Source organism: Ictidomys tridecemlineatus, chromosome 8 (genome assembly GCF_052094955.1).
Source record: "Ictidomys tridecemlineatus isolate mIctTri1 chromosome 8, mIctTri1.hap1, whole genome shotgun sequence".
Taxonomy (NCBI): Eukaryota; Metazoa; Chordata; class Mammalia; order Rodentia; family Sciuridae; genus Ictidomys; species Ictidomys tridecemlineatus.
Genome location: NC_135484.1, coordinates 8,528,792 through 8,543,505, shown reverse-complemented (window position 1 = coordinate 8,543,505; position 14,714 = coordinate 8,528,792). Strand labels below are relative to the sequence as shown.

The following is a 14,714-nucleotide window of genomic DNA, read 5'->3' as shown; positions in this document are numbered from 1 at the left end:
GGGCCCGTCTCCCTATCTTCCCAGCCTTATCTCTTCCTCCTGACGTCAGTATGTGCTTAGCACCAAAACCAGAACCAATAGAGTAAAAAACATCAAACTGGACTGGTGGACAAAGGCAGGGTGAGGTGACTTGGAGCACAGCAGAGCCTGGAGGTCATATTGAGCCTTGCTACGTTTTGAGGGTGGTTTCCCTTTTTTACATCTTATCATGAACATTTTCATTCAAAGAGTATTGAATAAAATGAGTGTTTCTTTCAAGGAAAAGGTTTTTGTTTTTTTTTTTAAGACAGGTTGAAGTCTTTTTTTTTATTTTTAATTTTTTTAGGTGTAGATGGACACAACACACAAGCCTTTATTTTTATGTGGTGCTGAGGATCGAACCCAGGTCCCGCATGTGCTAGGCAAACGCTTTACCGCTGAGCCACAATCCCAGCCCAAGGAAAAGGTTTTAAGTTTAATGAAGTCTAATTTATCAAATTGTTCTAGTGTAGTCCCTTCTGTGTCTTGTCTTTCTACAAGCCAAGAAGATGGTCTCCTGCTTTCAACTAGGAGCTTAATAAAAGTTGAGCTTTTAGTGGGCTGGCTGGGGTTGTGGCTCAGTGGTAGAGGGCTCGCTTTGCATGCGTGAAGCCCTGGGTATGATCCTCAGCACCACATAAAAATAAATAAATTAAATAAAGGTGTAGTGTCCATCAACAACTAAAAATATATTTTTAAAAATGTTGAGCTTTTATGTTTAGGTCTGTGCTCCAGCTTGTTAATTCTTTTATAAATGGTATAAGGTAGAGATTGTAGCTATGTTTTTTTAATATGAATAATCAGTGAACCCACTGCGAGCAGAAATCACACTTCTTTTCTACTCCTACAAAGACAGCTCTGAGATCAGTTGCATGCAAATTGTGGCAGTTGTCTAAGAAAATCTAATTATTGAAAGGTGGTTTATTTTATCCTTTAGGCACAGGCTTCCTCTGCTACTTATAGCCACCATGTAAGCTTAGAACACCCTAATTTATGATGACAGTGCTTCTTTTTTAATTTTAGGTGCCCATTAACATTAAAACAATTTATCATTTCCTCTGTCTGCACACTTCTGTACCTCGTTCCTGTCAGTCCTCACCAAAGCCCTGAGACACCAGTCTCTTTCCTAGTTAGACTTGGACACTGCTAATGAGTAGCAGAGCCAGCATCGGAATCAGGTCTGTTGGACTCCCCAGTCTCAGGCCCTGCCCACGCTGGGCCGAGTTCTTTATACCTGGCTGCCTTGAATGCAGGACCTCATCTTGGCAGAACTGCACAGATATAGTCCATCTTGTCCTAAGTGACTTGTGTTAAAGAGTGGGATTGCGTAACCTTTATTGCTAGGCAAAGACCATATCTGGAAGGAGAGGGCCTTCTGAGGATTCCCCATCTCCTCAGGATCCAACAGGTAGCTGCTTATTTTGGCAAAGTACAAATGGGTACAAGGTAACTTAATATGAGTCAGGATACATGCTCTGTATGAATTGAGATTGATTTGATACTTTAAAATCAGGACTGCCAAAAAAACTTTTAACTGTGAAGTAATTTATTACATCTGTCATTTTTTATTTCAGGGAAGTTTAATTAGCATTAACAGCACTTGCACAGAGATGGGTAATTTTGACAACGCTAATGTCACTGGAGAAATAGAATTTGCCATTCGTTATTGCTTCAAAACCCATTCTTTAGAAATATGCATCAAAACCTGTAAGAACCTTGCTTATGGAGAAGAAAAGAAGAAAAAGTGTAACCCGTGAGTTTTTTTTTTTTTAAGTTTTAACATAAGATGATAGATGTCCTGATTCTAAAATTTATATGGAAAAGTGAAAATCCCAAAATAACAAAGATGATTATAAAAAAGAACAAAAATAGAAACTACTTACTTACTTCAAGAATTTTCATAAAGCTGTAGTAATTCAAACTAAGTTATGGAGGCAAAAATAGATGGCTCAATAGAGCAGAATCAGAAGTCTAGCCGTCCACCTTTGAATATGTGGGAACTTTATGATCAAGGGCTTCTTAGACCTCTCTAGCTGTTGTTAAAGAAGGTTGCAGACAGGACGGCCTCTGAACAGCAGAACTTCATTTCTCCCCGTTCTGGATGGTGAGGAGTCCGCGGTGCTGATGGATTTGGAGCCTGGTGAGGGTGGGCTTCCTGGTTCATAGGTGGCCATCAGCTTCTGTCATCCATGTCATCACAGAAGAAGGGGTGAGACAGCCCTCTGAGGACTCTTTTATAAAAAGAGGGCACTAGTCCATCCCCTCACCAGGGCTCCCTCCCACCAGGTCCCCTCCCCCAGGCTCAATCTCCAACTGCCATCACATTGGGGGTTAAGTTTCAATATAAATTTTAGGAGCACATAAACATTCAGGCTATTACAAGGGACTATTACAAATCAGGGAGGAAAGGTGGACATCAACAAATGGTGTTGGAGAGTTTGCCTTTCCATGTAGGAAAAACAAACTGAATTGTGCTTTACACAATTCATTAACAGATTAATTTTCCCCAACTAATAGATAAGAAATGTTGTATCACCGTTATTTAAATGTATGTATCCCTGATTACCTGATAAAGACGAGCAGCTTCATACACACCCATATTAACCTCTTAGATTTCTCCTTCTGGGAACATTCTGTTCATACCTTTGGCCCATTTTTCTATTGGTTTGTCATTTTCTTATTTACTCACAAGAAAATTATAAGAGTGTGTGTGTGTGGTGCTGGGGATTAAACCTGGGTATCCCACATGCAAAGTACACTTCAGATGCTACCACTCAGCTCAGACCTTTTTATGTGTGATCCTCCTGCCTCTGCTGGAATAGCTGGGATTATAGACATGTGCCACCATACTCAGAAGGAAAATATTTTCAAGAACCTATTTTGAATAGGTTTTAAAAGCTTTTCATTGGTTATTTGTATGTTACTTTTTGTCTGGTTTTGTTTTGGTACTGGGGATTGAGCCCAGTGATGTTCTACCATTAAAATACATGCCTAGCCCATTTTATTTTTTTTATCTTGAGGCAGGGTCTTGCTAAGTATCTGAGGCTGTTCTCAAACTTGTGATCCTCCTGCCTCAGCCTCCCCAGTAGCTGGGATTGTGGGTTTGCTTTGCCACAGCCAGCCTTATTTGATACATTTATCTCAGCTAGTCTTTATTTTCTAATCTCTTTGTGATGATTTTTCTTTTTTTTAAAATTTTTTCTTAGTTGTAGATGGACACAATTTCTTTGTTTTATTTTTATTTATTTTTATGTGGTGCTGAGGATCGAACCCAGTGCCTCATATGTGCCAGGTAAGCACATTATCACTGAGCCACAACCCCAGCCTATTTGTGATGATTTTTCTTGGTAGAAATTTTGATAATATTAATTCGTGTATCTTTTTCTCTAAAATCTCTGCTTTGGGATGTCTAGTGTGCAGCTCATTGGTAGAGAATATGTTTAGTATGCACAAAGCCCTGGGGTCTATCCACAGCACATACATAATACACACATGCATATAAACACACAGACAAAATCTTTTTTTGGTGTATGTGTATCTGTCTGTAGAATTCCATGTTACCTGAGGTTGTGAATACATTTTTCTACAGAACTGTTTTTCACATTAGTACTTAGACCTTCAATGTTTCTTCAGTGTCAAAAAAAAAAAAAGTACAAATTTCTATAGCACTTAAGGTTCTCCATAACCATCTTACTTATACTTCTGGTCTATAACTTGTAATATTCTTCTACTTATACCATACACCCAAGAATGTTCCAAAATGTCCCCTGACTTTTACATTTTAAAATTTGAGGAATGCATTTGAAGTAGTGTTTCTATTTAAAAAGAAAAAAGATTAAAAGTGAATCATTTAAATCTTCAACTTAAAACACTAGAAAAAATAATTAATTAATTCTGAAGGATGGAAATAGTAAAGATAAGATCAATAATCAATGAAATAGAAAACAATAGAGAAAAAATAATGAACCCAAATGTCAGTTCTTCGAAAAAAATTAGAAAAATTGGTAAACACTGAGGTAAATTTTATCAAGATTTTAAAAAAGAGAATATACAAATGCCAACAAAAAGAGACACTGTGGCAAAGCTTACCCATTAATGAATAAGAAGAGGATATTATTTAAAACTTAACAACTGAAGCTGGGTGCTGGGGCACACACCTGTAATCACAGAGGCATGGGAGGCTGAGATGGGAGGATGGCAAGTTCAAAGCCAGCCTCACCCTTGGTGAGGCACTAAGCAATTCATTGAGACCTTATCTCTAAATAAAATATGAAATAGGGCTGGGGATGTGGATCAGTGGTTGAGCGCCCCTGGGCACCAAAAAAACAAAAACAAAAACAAAACAAGCAAACAAACAAACAAACAAAAACACCACTTAATAACTGAGATGAAATGGACACATTTCTTTAAAAACACAAATTTTCTAAGCTTGACACAAGATGAAATAGAAAGCTTAAATAGTCCTAAAATGTTTTAGAGAAATTTAATTAGTAATTTGGCATAATTTGCTGAAATTGAAAATGCACATGCTGGCGGGAGTGTAGCTCAGTGGTAGAGTACTTCCCAGCATGCCCAAGGCCCTGGGTTCCACCCTAAGCACTGGTGTGGGTGTGGAGGGAAACACATTGCCCTGTGGCTTCTAGTTTTGTGCCTAGAGAAGCGCTCACACATGCATGGTGGAATGGTCATAGCAGAATTGTTTATAAAGCAAAAACTAAGGCATAAGACAAAGGTTCCTCACAAGGATAAATGATTTGTGTCATATTCATACAATGGAACAATATGTAGGAATGTAAATGAATGAGCTGCAGCTACACATAGAAATATAGGCGAATCTCAAACATATGGAGAGAAGAAACAAGTTGTAAAAGAATGTCTGTACACAATCCTGTGGATATAAAAGTTCAAAACTGCCTCAGCAGTCAGAAGATGTGCAGCCTTTGAGGCCCCGGAGTCAGGAACTTTCCATTTCCACTTCTGCTGTGTGGGTTGGAGGAAATGCAGGTGGAGGTGCAGACAGGGTAAGCTGGTGTGTGGCCTGGACATTCAGGCAGATTGGAGAATCCCGTTTCATGGTCCTCATCAAATGGCAGGTGATGAGGAGGAGGGGGCTGTAGGTTCCAGGAGCAGGGGATGAGCAATACAGGGGGAGCTCCAGCCCCTTGCCATGACCTTGTGAATCAGCAGCTGTACACTCAGCACTAACATTGTTCATGTCAGTCCTGGTCCCCGAGTCCTTTCTGTCAGCTCAAAACTAGTCCGAAACAGGGTAAAGAAAAGGTTCTTATGCGTGCTCTGCTCCTCTGGAGCCCGCTCACCCTCAGAGCCTCAGTTTGTCTTTCTGCATTTGGCCACTAGGTACATAAAGACCTACCTGCTGCCTGACCGATCGTCTCAGGGAAAACGCAAGACTGCAGTCCAAAAGAACACACTGGACCCGACCTTTCAGGAGACCCTGAAGGTACTTGTGGAAGAGTACATTCATGCTCTGTGTCTTCCCCGTCCTGGGCTGGGCTCACATCATGGGCCAGAGTCCAACGGGTGGCTCTTTAAACCCTCAAATCAGTTACACACAAGTGCAGACACCTATACATTTCTCTGTCAATCAGTGGCAGGTGGGTGAAAATACATTTCAGCCTTTGAACCGGAGAAGTGCAGAGTCGGCCCGACTAGAGCAGGGCTTTGATTAATGATTTCTAAGAAAATGGGGAGAAAGAATCTGACTGCCTGTATGTCTCAGGCCATGTCTGGGCACAGAGTGGCTTAGAAATTGGTTTGTCTTGTGGAATTTTTATGATTATCAGGCATTTTCAAGCAGGGGGCCCTGAAAATCCAATGACTAAGTCACTACCTTTGATGAAGTGCTCTTTATTGTAATATCCCCAAACCCTGTTTTCTTCTTATTTTATGAAAAAAATTATAAAGAAATTGTTTGGGTTCTCACTTTCTTTGATGCTAAGAAATATGATTTCTTAGGACAGAGCTGAGACGTCATTCTCTGATTTGGGGTGAAGAGGCAGAGTGGAGGCCCAGCACAGGCAGACAGCCAACTGTGGGAGCCCCAGCCAGAAGGGTAGCCTAGACCTGGGGGACACCGCGGCCAGGACTGGGCAAACCAGAAGTCCTGCCACCTCACACTGGCAAAAGGAGAGGGTTTTGTTTGCTTCCTTGGCAAGCAGAGGCATCTGTGAACTGCGAGCCAGGGGCCATCTGGGTGGATGGCACAGACAAGTTCATTAAACAATAATCGCCATTGTTTGCTGGGCCCCCTGCTGAGGTCAAGTGCTTTATATCTACACTGATGTAGGCACTAGAATCCTCATTTACCAAGGGGGACCTGAGACTTTGGGAGTACTTGAAAGCTTAGCTTGAAACCATCAAGGAAGGTATTCCTGTGCTTAGGATCCCCCAGAGGTGTTATTTTAAAGTTGCAGAGTCTGACTCAGCAGGTGGAGGTGGGACCTGCAATGACTCTCTTCTACTCGGCTCTACTCCCTCCCCCTGGCCAGGCCTGGGCTGCAGACCACCCTGGAGTCCATGCCTGCTGGAGAATTTGGAAAACTCTGTGCTGTCTCACACATTTAAGTTGATATCTAAAATGTCTCATCATAAATTTAATAAGGTGTTTTGTGCTAGAAGTGGTTTATGAAATGGGGACTGTTTTAGATAAGTATTTAATTATACAGGTCAATTTTTCCTACCTTTTTAAAATTATGCACAGAATCTCAAATCATTTAAAATTACATTTACTCAAGGTTTCATCCAGTCTATTGTGAATATCTTGTAGTCTTTGTAGTCCTGGGAAACTATCCAGATATTTTTGAAAAAAAATCAAGTTTTCATCAAAATTCAGAGGATCCTGACACAGTCTAGATTTCTTTTCTTTTTCTTTTTTGGTTTTCAGGGATTGAACTCAGGCACACTTAACCACTGAGCCACATCCCCACCCTATTTTGTATTTTATTTAGAGACAGGGTCTCACTGAGTTGCTCAGCACCTCACTGTTGCTGAGGCTGGCACTGAATTTGTGATCCTCCTGTCTCAGTCTCCCGAGCTGCTGGGATTATAGGCATGTGCCACTGTGCCCGGCCAGATTTATTCTTTTTTTTTTTTTATGCTGTCATTTTAATTTTAATAAAATAGATAATTTCATATTACAGAGAGAGCAAGTCCATCCACTCATTGTTAATAAAATTTTAGAAATATTTTCTATAAAAAGTTTAGTATTTGATTGGGAATTAGTCCATTATAACATAACTTCTACAGGTACAGAGTTCCCATCCTCACTCCCATTCTTATTAACTTTGAGAAATTTTAAAAATACCAAAAAGTACAAAAAATAAGACAAGATATCCATATACCACAATCCAGAATTAGCCAGTATCTTCATATATTTACTTGCAGTCTTCAAGAGAAATGGATGTTTTATATAAAAAGCTGAAGCCCCCTCCCCACCCTACCTCCCGTACTTATTCCCTACCCCTCTCAGTGTACCACAAATGAAGGGAACAACTTTGAGGACACTGAAAATTCATATTGAAGAGGAAGACATTTGTATGATCAACAGACTGCCAATAAAAAAATACTCCACAGTCAATGGTAAAGGTAAAGCTAAAACAATAGACATTTTCATTAAAATTGGAACAGAAAACAGGCCTGTTACTCCATCAATATAGATGTGAAGTTCTTCACTTGTGTAATAAGTTGTGTCAGATTTATTCTTAAAGAAATTCACGTAATACAGAAAAGATGCAGGGCTTGGAGAGCAGATCAACCATCAAAAACCTTGGGAAACCCCTGGGTTGGGCTCCCAGGTCTGTAGAGCCCAGGGCAGGCCACAGGAAGGTTGGGGAGATAACAGCCTCCAGGGCGTTCTCCAACTGGATTTGACAAAAGTGCATGAGAAATTTGAGGATCCAGAAGTTTCCTGATTAAAGTACAATTTGGGCAGCCCTCTGTTGAGATCCTTGCAGTGGGGACCTGGGAAGGACGAGCTGAGACCCAGGTCTGGGCAGCCTTCTGTTCTCTGAAGATCCTTATGTGCCAGAACGTATGGAATGGGTAGCACTCTCGGGGTCAGCTGGAGCAGGCCTATGGACCACAGGATGATGGAAAATCTAATTTGACACAGCAGATTCAGCCACCAGAGGAGTGCTGTCCTGCTTATCAGATAGGGTGACCAGTAGGTGAGGACCCAAAGAGAAGAGCAGGGCTTAGTGGGGGAGTTGGGGCCATGGCCTCATGACCCTCCCTGGAGCAGCTGAACTTCTCAGAGTGCAGCAGGTGGGCAGAGAGGTCTGGGCTTAACTGATTGGGCGGGGGGCAGGCAGGAGCAGCCAGGTTACCCCAGAGTTCCCAGCCAGAGCCAGGAATGTGGGCAGAGTCACAAACAGGCCGGGGACCTGAGGGAAAGCATGGAAAACCAGCCCAGCCCTGGAGGGGGAACGCGGCCCAGAGCTCCTGACCTACTGGCCATAGCAACCCCAGCAGGGAGAGAAGGACAGCCAAGACAGAAGGGCCAGGGACAGAGCCCCCTCCCTTCCCTCTGGGGAGACGGAGGGGGAGGAGTGCACTTCAGTTCTGGTTTGTTTCTGTCTCATCCCTTAAAGGGAAAGGTGGCCGCGATAGATGAGACCAAAACCAAACCAACCCCTGCCCACCTGCTTTAGGTGGCCGTGAGTGTCCTGCCTTCCCCTGGGACAGCCTAGAGGGTCCTGAAGGGTTGAGAGTCACACCCCAGCAAGCGCCATGTTGGGGGCAGCACCAGGCAGGGCCAGCAGTGAGAACCCAGGCTGGACACAGTAGGTGAGGATGCTGGCCCACCATGGGTGGCCTCTAGGCCACAGGAGACTCGGGGGATTTCTAGGCTGCTGTGTGTTCAGGGTCACGTGGTGATAAGTGATACTGATCTCACAGGATGCATGTGAAAACTGAGGATCTGGGCAGCCAGAAGCCTGCAGAAGGAAGGCTCAGTATCTTGTGACTGTCTTCACTGTTGGGACAATCCAACTGCTAGGCTTCAAAAGAGACCCTGGGGCTGAGGCGGGTTGGCCACACCTTGAGAAGCCTTCAGACAGGCGCACAGGGGGCCTTTGTCACAGGCTGAGGTGCTGAGGTGTGCTGAGGTGTCACAGGCTGCTGCCATCTGTGTGCCTTGTCTGTCTAGGGCAAACCTAAGAGGTAAAAGCTCAGACTTTGTATTTTCATTTTTTGAGTTTTAGTTTTTGCAGTGCTGAGGGTCAGACCCAGGCCTTGGGCACACTAGGCAGGAGCTCTACTATGGAGCCAGGCTCCCAGCCCCAATACTTTGTAATTTTTAAAAATAATAGTTTTATTTTTAGTATTTTTGGACCCAGCTGGGTGCAGCATAGGCCAGGTCCATGTCCAAGTCCCGCTTTGGTGGTCTTGGTTGATTTCCTGAAGCCTTGAACTGGATGAGAACTTTCCTTCTTATCTTGTCCTGAGAAATGGGGGTGAGGAATCAGGGGTGGCATGGAGGACTGAGAGCCCAGGCACTTGGGGAGTGGGGGGACTCTTGAAGAGGGGTCTTCCTGGCTTTGGCTCCAAGCTGCCACCCTGACCATAGAGACTCTGGCTGCAGCCAAATCTTGGAGCTTGGCTATGGGAGAGGCTGACAGGCCCTGGAAGGCGGGGCCCGGGAGCCTGGCTGACCATCTCCACTCTGCACTGCAGTATCAGGTGGACGTTGCCCAGCTGGCGACCCGGCAGCTGCAAGTCTCTGTGTGGCACCTGGGCACGCTTGCCAGGAGGGTGTTCCTTGGAGAAGTGACTGTTCCTCTGGCCACATGGGACTTTGAAGACAGAGCAACACAGTCCTTCCGCTGGTATCCGCTCCGGGCCAAGGTGAGGTCTGTTTGGGACCAAGTGTCCAGCATGGTCACTGTGAACTCATTTGCCAGAGGATAAACCCCGGTGCTCCCTGCACCCCCCACTCCTCTATTGTCAGCTTGCGAGGCCTAGAGCATCTCTGTGCCAGCACCTGGCACAAGGGCCTGGCATGAGGCCGCCAAGGTTGTCAAACTGAACCTTTGACAAGCAAGCCAGGAGCAGAGCGCCAAGCTCCAAGGTCCTCCTGATGCCAGCTAGCGGGTTGCGACCCCTGTGCTGCATGTTGAATGCCTACTCACAGGCCTGTCCCCAGGGCTCCAGCAGGAGAGGCCCTAGGAGTGGTGCCTGGTTCTATGTTGAGTGTGGCAGAGGTCACAGCAGGGGCCAGGAAGAGATGCTTTGGCATCTACAGAGGCTAGCCCACACCGTCCCAGGAGTCCTGAGCCCTCTCTGATACTATGGGGGCTACTGCTTCTGCTGGTGGGATGGGCTAGGCACGTGGATCCCTCCCAGGACAGTTCTCCGGCCCCCGGGTGAAAGATTTCAGGACCACCTCTTCTCTGGGCACTTGTCTCACTCTGGAGAAATTACTTGTGACCAGAGAAGCCATCTCTGTAGGCAGGGTCAGGACAATGTGGCACCCACAGCCTGGAGAGCCACCCTGTGGCATTGGGCCGAGTCTGCTCAGGGCTCCTCTGTCTACAGTGCCTGCAGCTGACCTTGGCATGGAAAGGTGGCCTGGAACCTCACTGCCCCGGGTGGACTTGCTGGGGAGGGATGCTATTTATTTACTTTTTTCAAATTCAGGTTTTATTACGACTGTCCTGTTGTTCCCATGGGCCTGTTTTCTCAGGCACATCTGCCTCTGGTTTTTCTGGGGAGGCAGAGTTGTTCTCCCCAGCCTGGGAGAGGAGGGGGTGGCAGGACAAGTCCCTGCTGATGGGGGGTGCCCAATCCATCCCTGGGCTCTCCTGGGCTGGAGAGGCTTTGCAGAGGTGGTGGGGGACATCTAGAGTCAGAGCTGAGGCAGCCAGAGGAGGGAGGAAGGTTCTGGGAGAAATTGTCTCAAGCTCTGCCTTTGCACCCCCAGAACGAGAAATATGAAGACAGCATTCCTCAGAATAATGGAGAACTTGCTGTTCGGGCCAAACTGGTTCTCCCTGTAGGGCCCAGAAAGTCCCAGGAAGCTCTAGAAGGTAGGTGGCCAGCCCCTTGAGCACTCCTCTGTCACTGTCCCCAAAGCCTGGAAGGCGTCATGCTGAGAGGTGGGTAAAAGGCTTTCTAGCATTTCCTACCCACTGCACAGTGACACCCACATGTCCCAGAGACTGAGAGGCAGAAGCACCCTGGAACCTGTGGCCTGCGGGAGACGTGGGTGACCAAAGCAGGCAAGGCCTTCAGTGTCCACTTTCACTGTCCCCAAGGCATCCCTCCCAACGGGTAGACTGGACAGGGTCTGGTGAAACCATGTCCCCTCTCGAAGAGGGTACACCTGACAACATGAGTCATGAGTTAGGAGTTTTGACTTTAGGAGCCAAGAGCAATTGTCAGGTGCTGGTACCTGCAGGTCTCAGAGGGGCGACTGCTGCCCGTGAGTGAGGTGGATCAAGGACAGGCCCTGCAGGCTTTTAGGAGGTTGAACTTGTGAGGCCCTGAGGGTGGGCAAAGTAGACATATTTCCATTGAGTAGTGACTGTTTGGTGGGAAGAAGAGCCTCTGAGCTCATGAGGCCACCAGCAGACCAGTGGCAGGCACCCTATGGTCACCTCTAAGTCCCTGAAATGGGTTTGGGGCTCCCAGTTTCCCCAAACCTACTGGCAACAGCCAGACTAAAACCTCCACCTCTCTCCCCAGAAGCCAGTGTACTCTCAGAGCTTTGCCTCGCTGGGGTTTAGCAGTCCTGTCCCTGTGCGGACCACTCAGCATGTGGCCAGGGCTAGCAGAGCCTTCTGGGGGAAATGTGCCTCTTCCTGCCTGCTCTTTCCGGCCTGGAGTCTGTAACACTCCTCTTACTGAGCTCAGTTTGGGGGTGGTAGGACTGTGATGCCTCTGGAGAAGTGGGTTTGACAGTGGGAACTGGCTTTCTTCCAGGGACAGATCAGCCATCACTTAATGGTCAACTCTGTTTGGTAGTGCTGGGCGCCAAGAACTTACCTGTGCGATCGGATGGTACCTTAAACTCGTTTGTTAAAGGGTAGGTATTCGATGAAACCAAATACTGTTTACTGGTTATCTAGAATACGAACAGTATGTTCCTAGAACCTGGAGGAAACATCAGAGATGTAAGCCATTTTAAAGTCTTCTTACTTTAACTTTCCTATAGCAAACACGAAGGGCCCGGATTTTCACAAATCCAGGGGATGTGGGCAAGCTGAGACCTATTTGGGATAGTACATTTCGACCTGAAACCCAAATCTTGTCAGTTCTTGTTATATCAGAAAATCAGTTTCGATTGAAATCAAGTATGAGAAGAAAGAAGTGTGTTCAGCAGGTACTTCCTTGGTTTAACACCGCCTCTTGGATTACCTGTTGCTTGGGTGACTTTCCACACTTCACTTAGTCACTGCAGGTGCGCTGGTGCCTCTAAAAGCAAACACCACTGAATGTTATATTGAAATGCTAAATCCCCAGTCACAGACAGGGTGGAAACATGAAGGCCTCCTTGTCCAGACAGAACCGGGCCTGGGTCCTGATCTTATTACTTCCGTGCATGTCCTTGGGCAAGTTAGGTAGCCTTTCTGAATGTGTTTTGCTGACAACAGTATACAATGAGTCACATGTAAACAGAGCCATGGTCCCTGGGTGGCACTTCTAATAAGCCATGCCTTCGAAGGGCTGTAAGGAGATTACGGTGAGGGCCATGTGGCCTCAGAATTCCAATTTACCCTTAATACCTGACACGGAATCCAGCTGAAAAAGAAACTTGGAAAATCCTAGTGAGGTCGTGCGGCCAGGTCCTGTGATTCCCACGCTCACTGGGTCAGTGCTCAGGCTGGAAGCAGCGCATGTGGTGTAGGCTGCCGTGAGGCCCCAGCGTCCCGATCGCAGCATCTTGTTTCTCTCCTTAGCTGTCTCACTCTGCCAGACCAACAAAAGCTGCGACTGAGGTCCCCGGTGCTGAAGAAGCAAGCTCACCCCCAGTGGAAACACTCCTTCGTGTTCAATGGCGTCAGCAGGTCTCAGCTGAGGCAGTCGATTCTGGAACTGACTGTCTGGGACCAGGCCATCTTTGGAATGAGCGAACGCTTGCTGGGGGGAGCCAGGCTTGGTTCAAGTAAGTCTGCCTGATTCCCCATGGACCCAGACTGTCTCCCAGTGCTTTGTTATGTCCTTAGCGAGTGTCCTACGTGGGTACCACGAAGAGAGAAAATACTTACACAATGGCAGCGATTTAACTGGCTGTAGGTTGCACTGCCTACCTGCCAAAAATAGAAATTCCTAAGTCTAGGCCTAACTCTACCACGGAGTGATAATACAGCCAAGTATTTTGACAATTTAAATCAGATTTAGATCTGCTAAAGAAACTAAGTTATGGGCCTCAAAACAGGCCAGGCACAGTATTTGCTTTTGTTTCTATTGTCAATCATAAGAGGATTATTTTCTTAAAGGAAAACATCTTAACCCAAACAAATGGCAATTCAGAAAGTGCTTCATTGAGAGTGAGACAAACAGGGACACTATTCAGTCTTGCTCACAGGGGAGCTGCTGGCACTGTGCTTGTGGGCAGCCCTTGTCTGGGAGGATTCTGGGCCCCACCCCACCTGCAGGTTGCCAGCAGCGCCCTCCACACAGTGGCAACCCCAAACGCCTGCACACAGCTCTAAACATCCAGCTGAGAACTACAGATAAGTTAGAATGAGTTTTCTAAGGGACGCTGTCCAAAGCACAGCTCTCCTCTAGGGAACCCCTTCCGTCAACAGATCCAGCCCCTGCCATACACAGTCCCCATATCAGGATATTGATTCCTCACAGTGAAGAATCAGCCACCAAACCAGAACCGTCCTCCCCTAAGACCCCGGAAAGGAACTGGAGGTCAGGGCCTCTGCTCCAAGGCTGCAGCACATCCTGCACTCACATGTCGTTGGGGGAGTCTCAAACCCAGCAGTGGTTGGCATTTTCATAGTCTCCAGTTGATGCCAAAAACCCACTTTTCTTGATGGGCCTTGTTTTTAAAAAGCTGAGAAGGATGAATGGCGTGCTCATCAACCATTAATAACGTGTCTGTCTCATGTCAGAGGGGGATACAGCTGGTGCAGACTCATGTGCACAATCAAGGCTGCAATGGCAGAAGGTTCTCTCCAGCCCCAACTTATGGACGGACATGACGCTCATCCTGCACTGAAGTGAAGGCCTCAGAGCTCCAGGCTATGCTGGATGTGCCAAAGCCTGGAGCCTACAGAAGCCACGGGCTGACCATGGATGGACGGGCCCTCTGGACTGTGCAGCCTCCCCTGGTGGTTCTGTTATGTCCCTCACTGTCTTGTGTACTTAACAGAGCAGTTATCCATGTTACCTAAGTCTCAGATGGGTTCCTAGCTGTTCTCTGAGAGGTGGAAAGCGGCCATATTTCAATAAATGTTTGGCAGTTACCCTGTCTCTCGGAGCTTGGCAAATAGTGAAAAAAAATCACAGCTTTTCCGCACATTTCAGAGGGAAAACGAGGCTGGTGAGTACCCGACGCTCCCTCCCCTCCTGTGGCAGAGCAGGTCAGCCAGCCACAGGGCCTGCCCCGTCCAACTTCTGAGGGGCCCGCAGGGCTTGGGGCTCCCACACGGCCCAGCTACTGGATGGTGTGGACCAGGCGAGTCCCTGGAGCTCCCCCACCCACGCACGAGCAGACCACACTG

At 46.5% G+C, this 14,714-nt stretch overlaps 1 protein-coding gene across 16 annotated transcripts in view; it reads left to right on the top strand.

Annotated features, from left to right (window-relative positions):
• Sytl3 (synaptotagmin like 3) overlaps positions 1 to 14,456 on the top strand; it is a 60,302-nt gene extending 45,846 nt beyond the window's left edge. For all 16 annotated transcript variants that reach the window (XM_040283495.2, XM_040283494.2, XM_040283493.2 and 13 more), the window contains 7 exons: positions 1,593 to 1,771; positions 5,377 to 5,479; positions 9,712 to 9,882; positions 10,958 to 11,063; positions 11,959 to 12,061; positions 12,936 to 13,141; positions 14,103 to 14,456. In XM_040283495.2, coding sequence (XP_040139429.2) covers positions 1,593 to 1,771; positions 5,377 to 5,479; positions 9,712 to 9,882; positions 10,958 to 11,063; positions 11,959 to 12,061; positions 12,936 to 13,141; positions 14,103 to 14,209 — 975 coding nt within the window. In that variant the 3' untranslated portion in view covers positions 14,210 to 14,456. The remainder of the gene's footprint in view (positions 1 to 1,592; positions 1,772 to 5,376; positions 5,480 to 9,711; positions 9,883 to 10,957; positions 11,064 to 11,958; positions 12,062 to 12,935; positions 13,142 to 14,102) is intronic.
• The last annotated feature ends 258 nt before the right edge of the window (positions 14,457 to 14,714 follow it).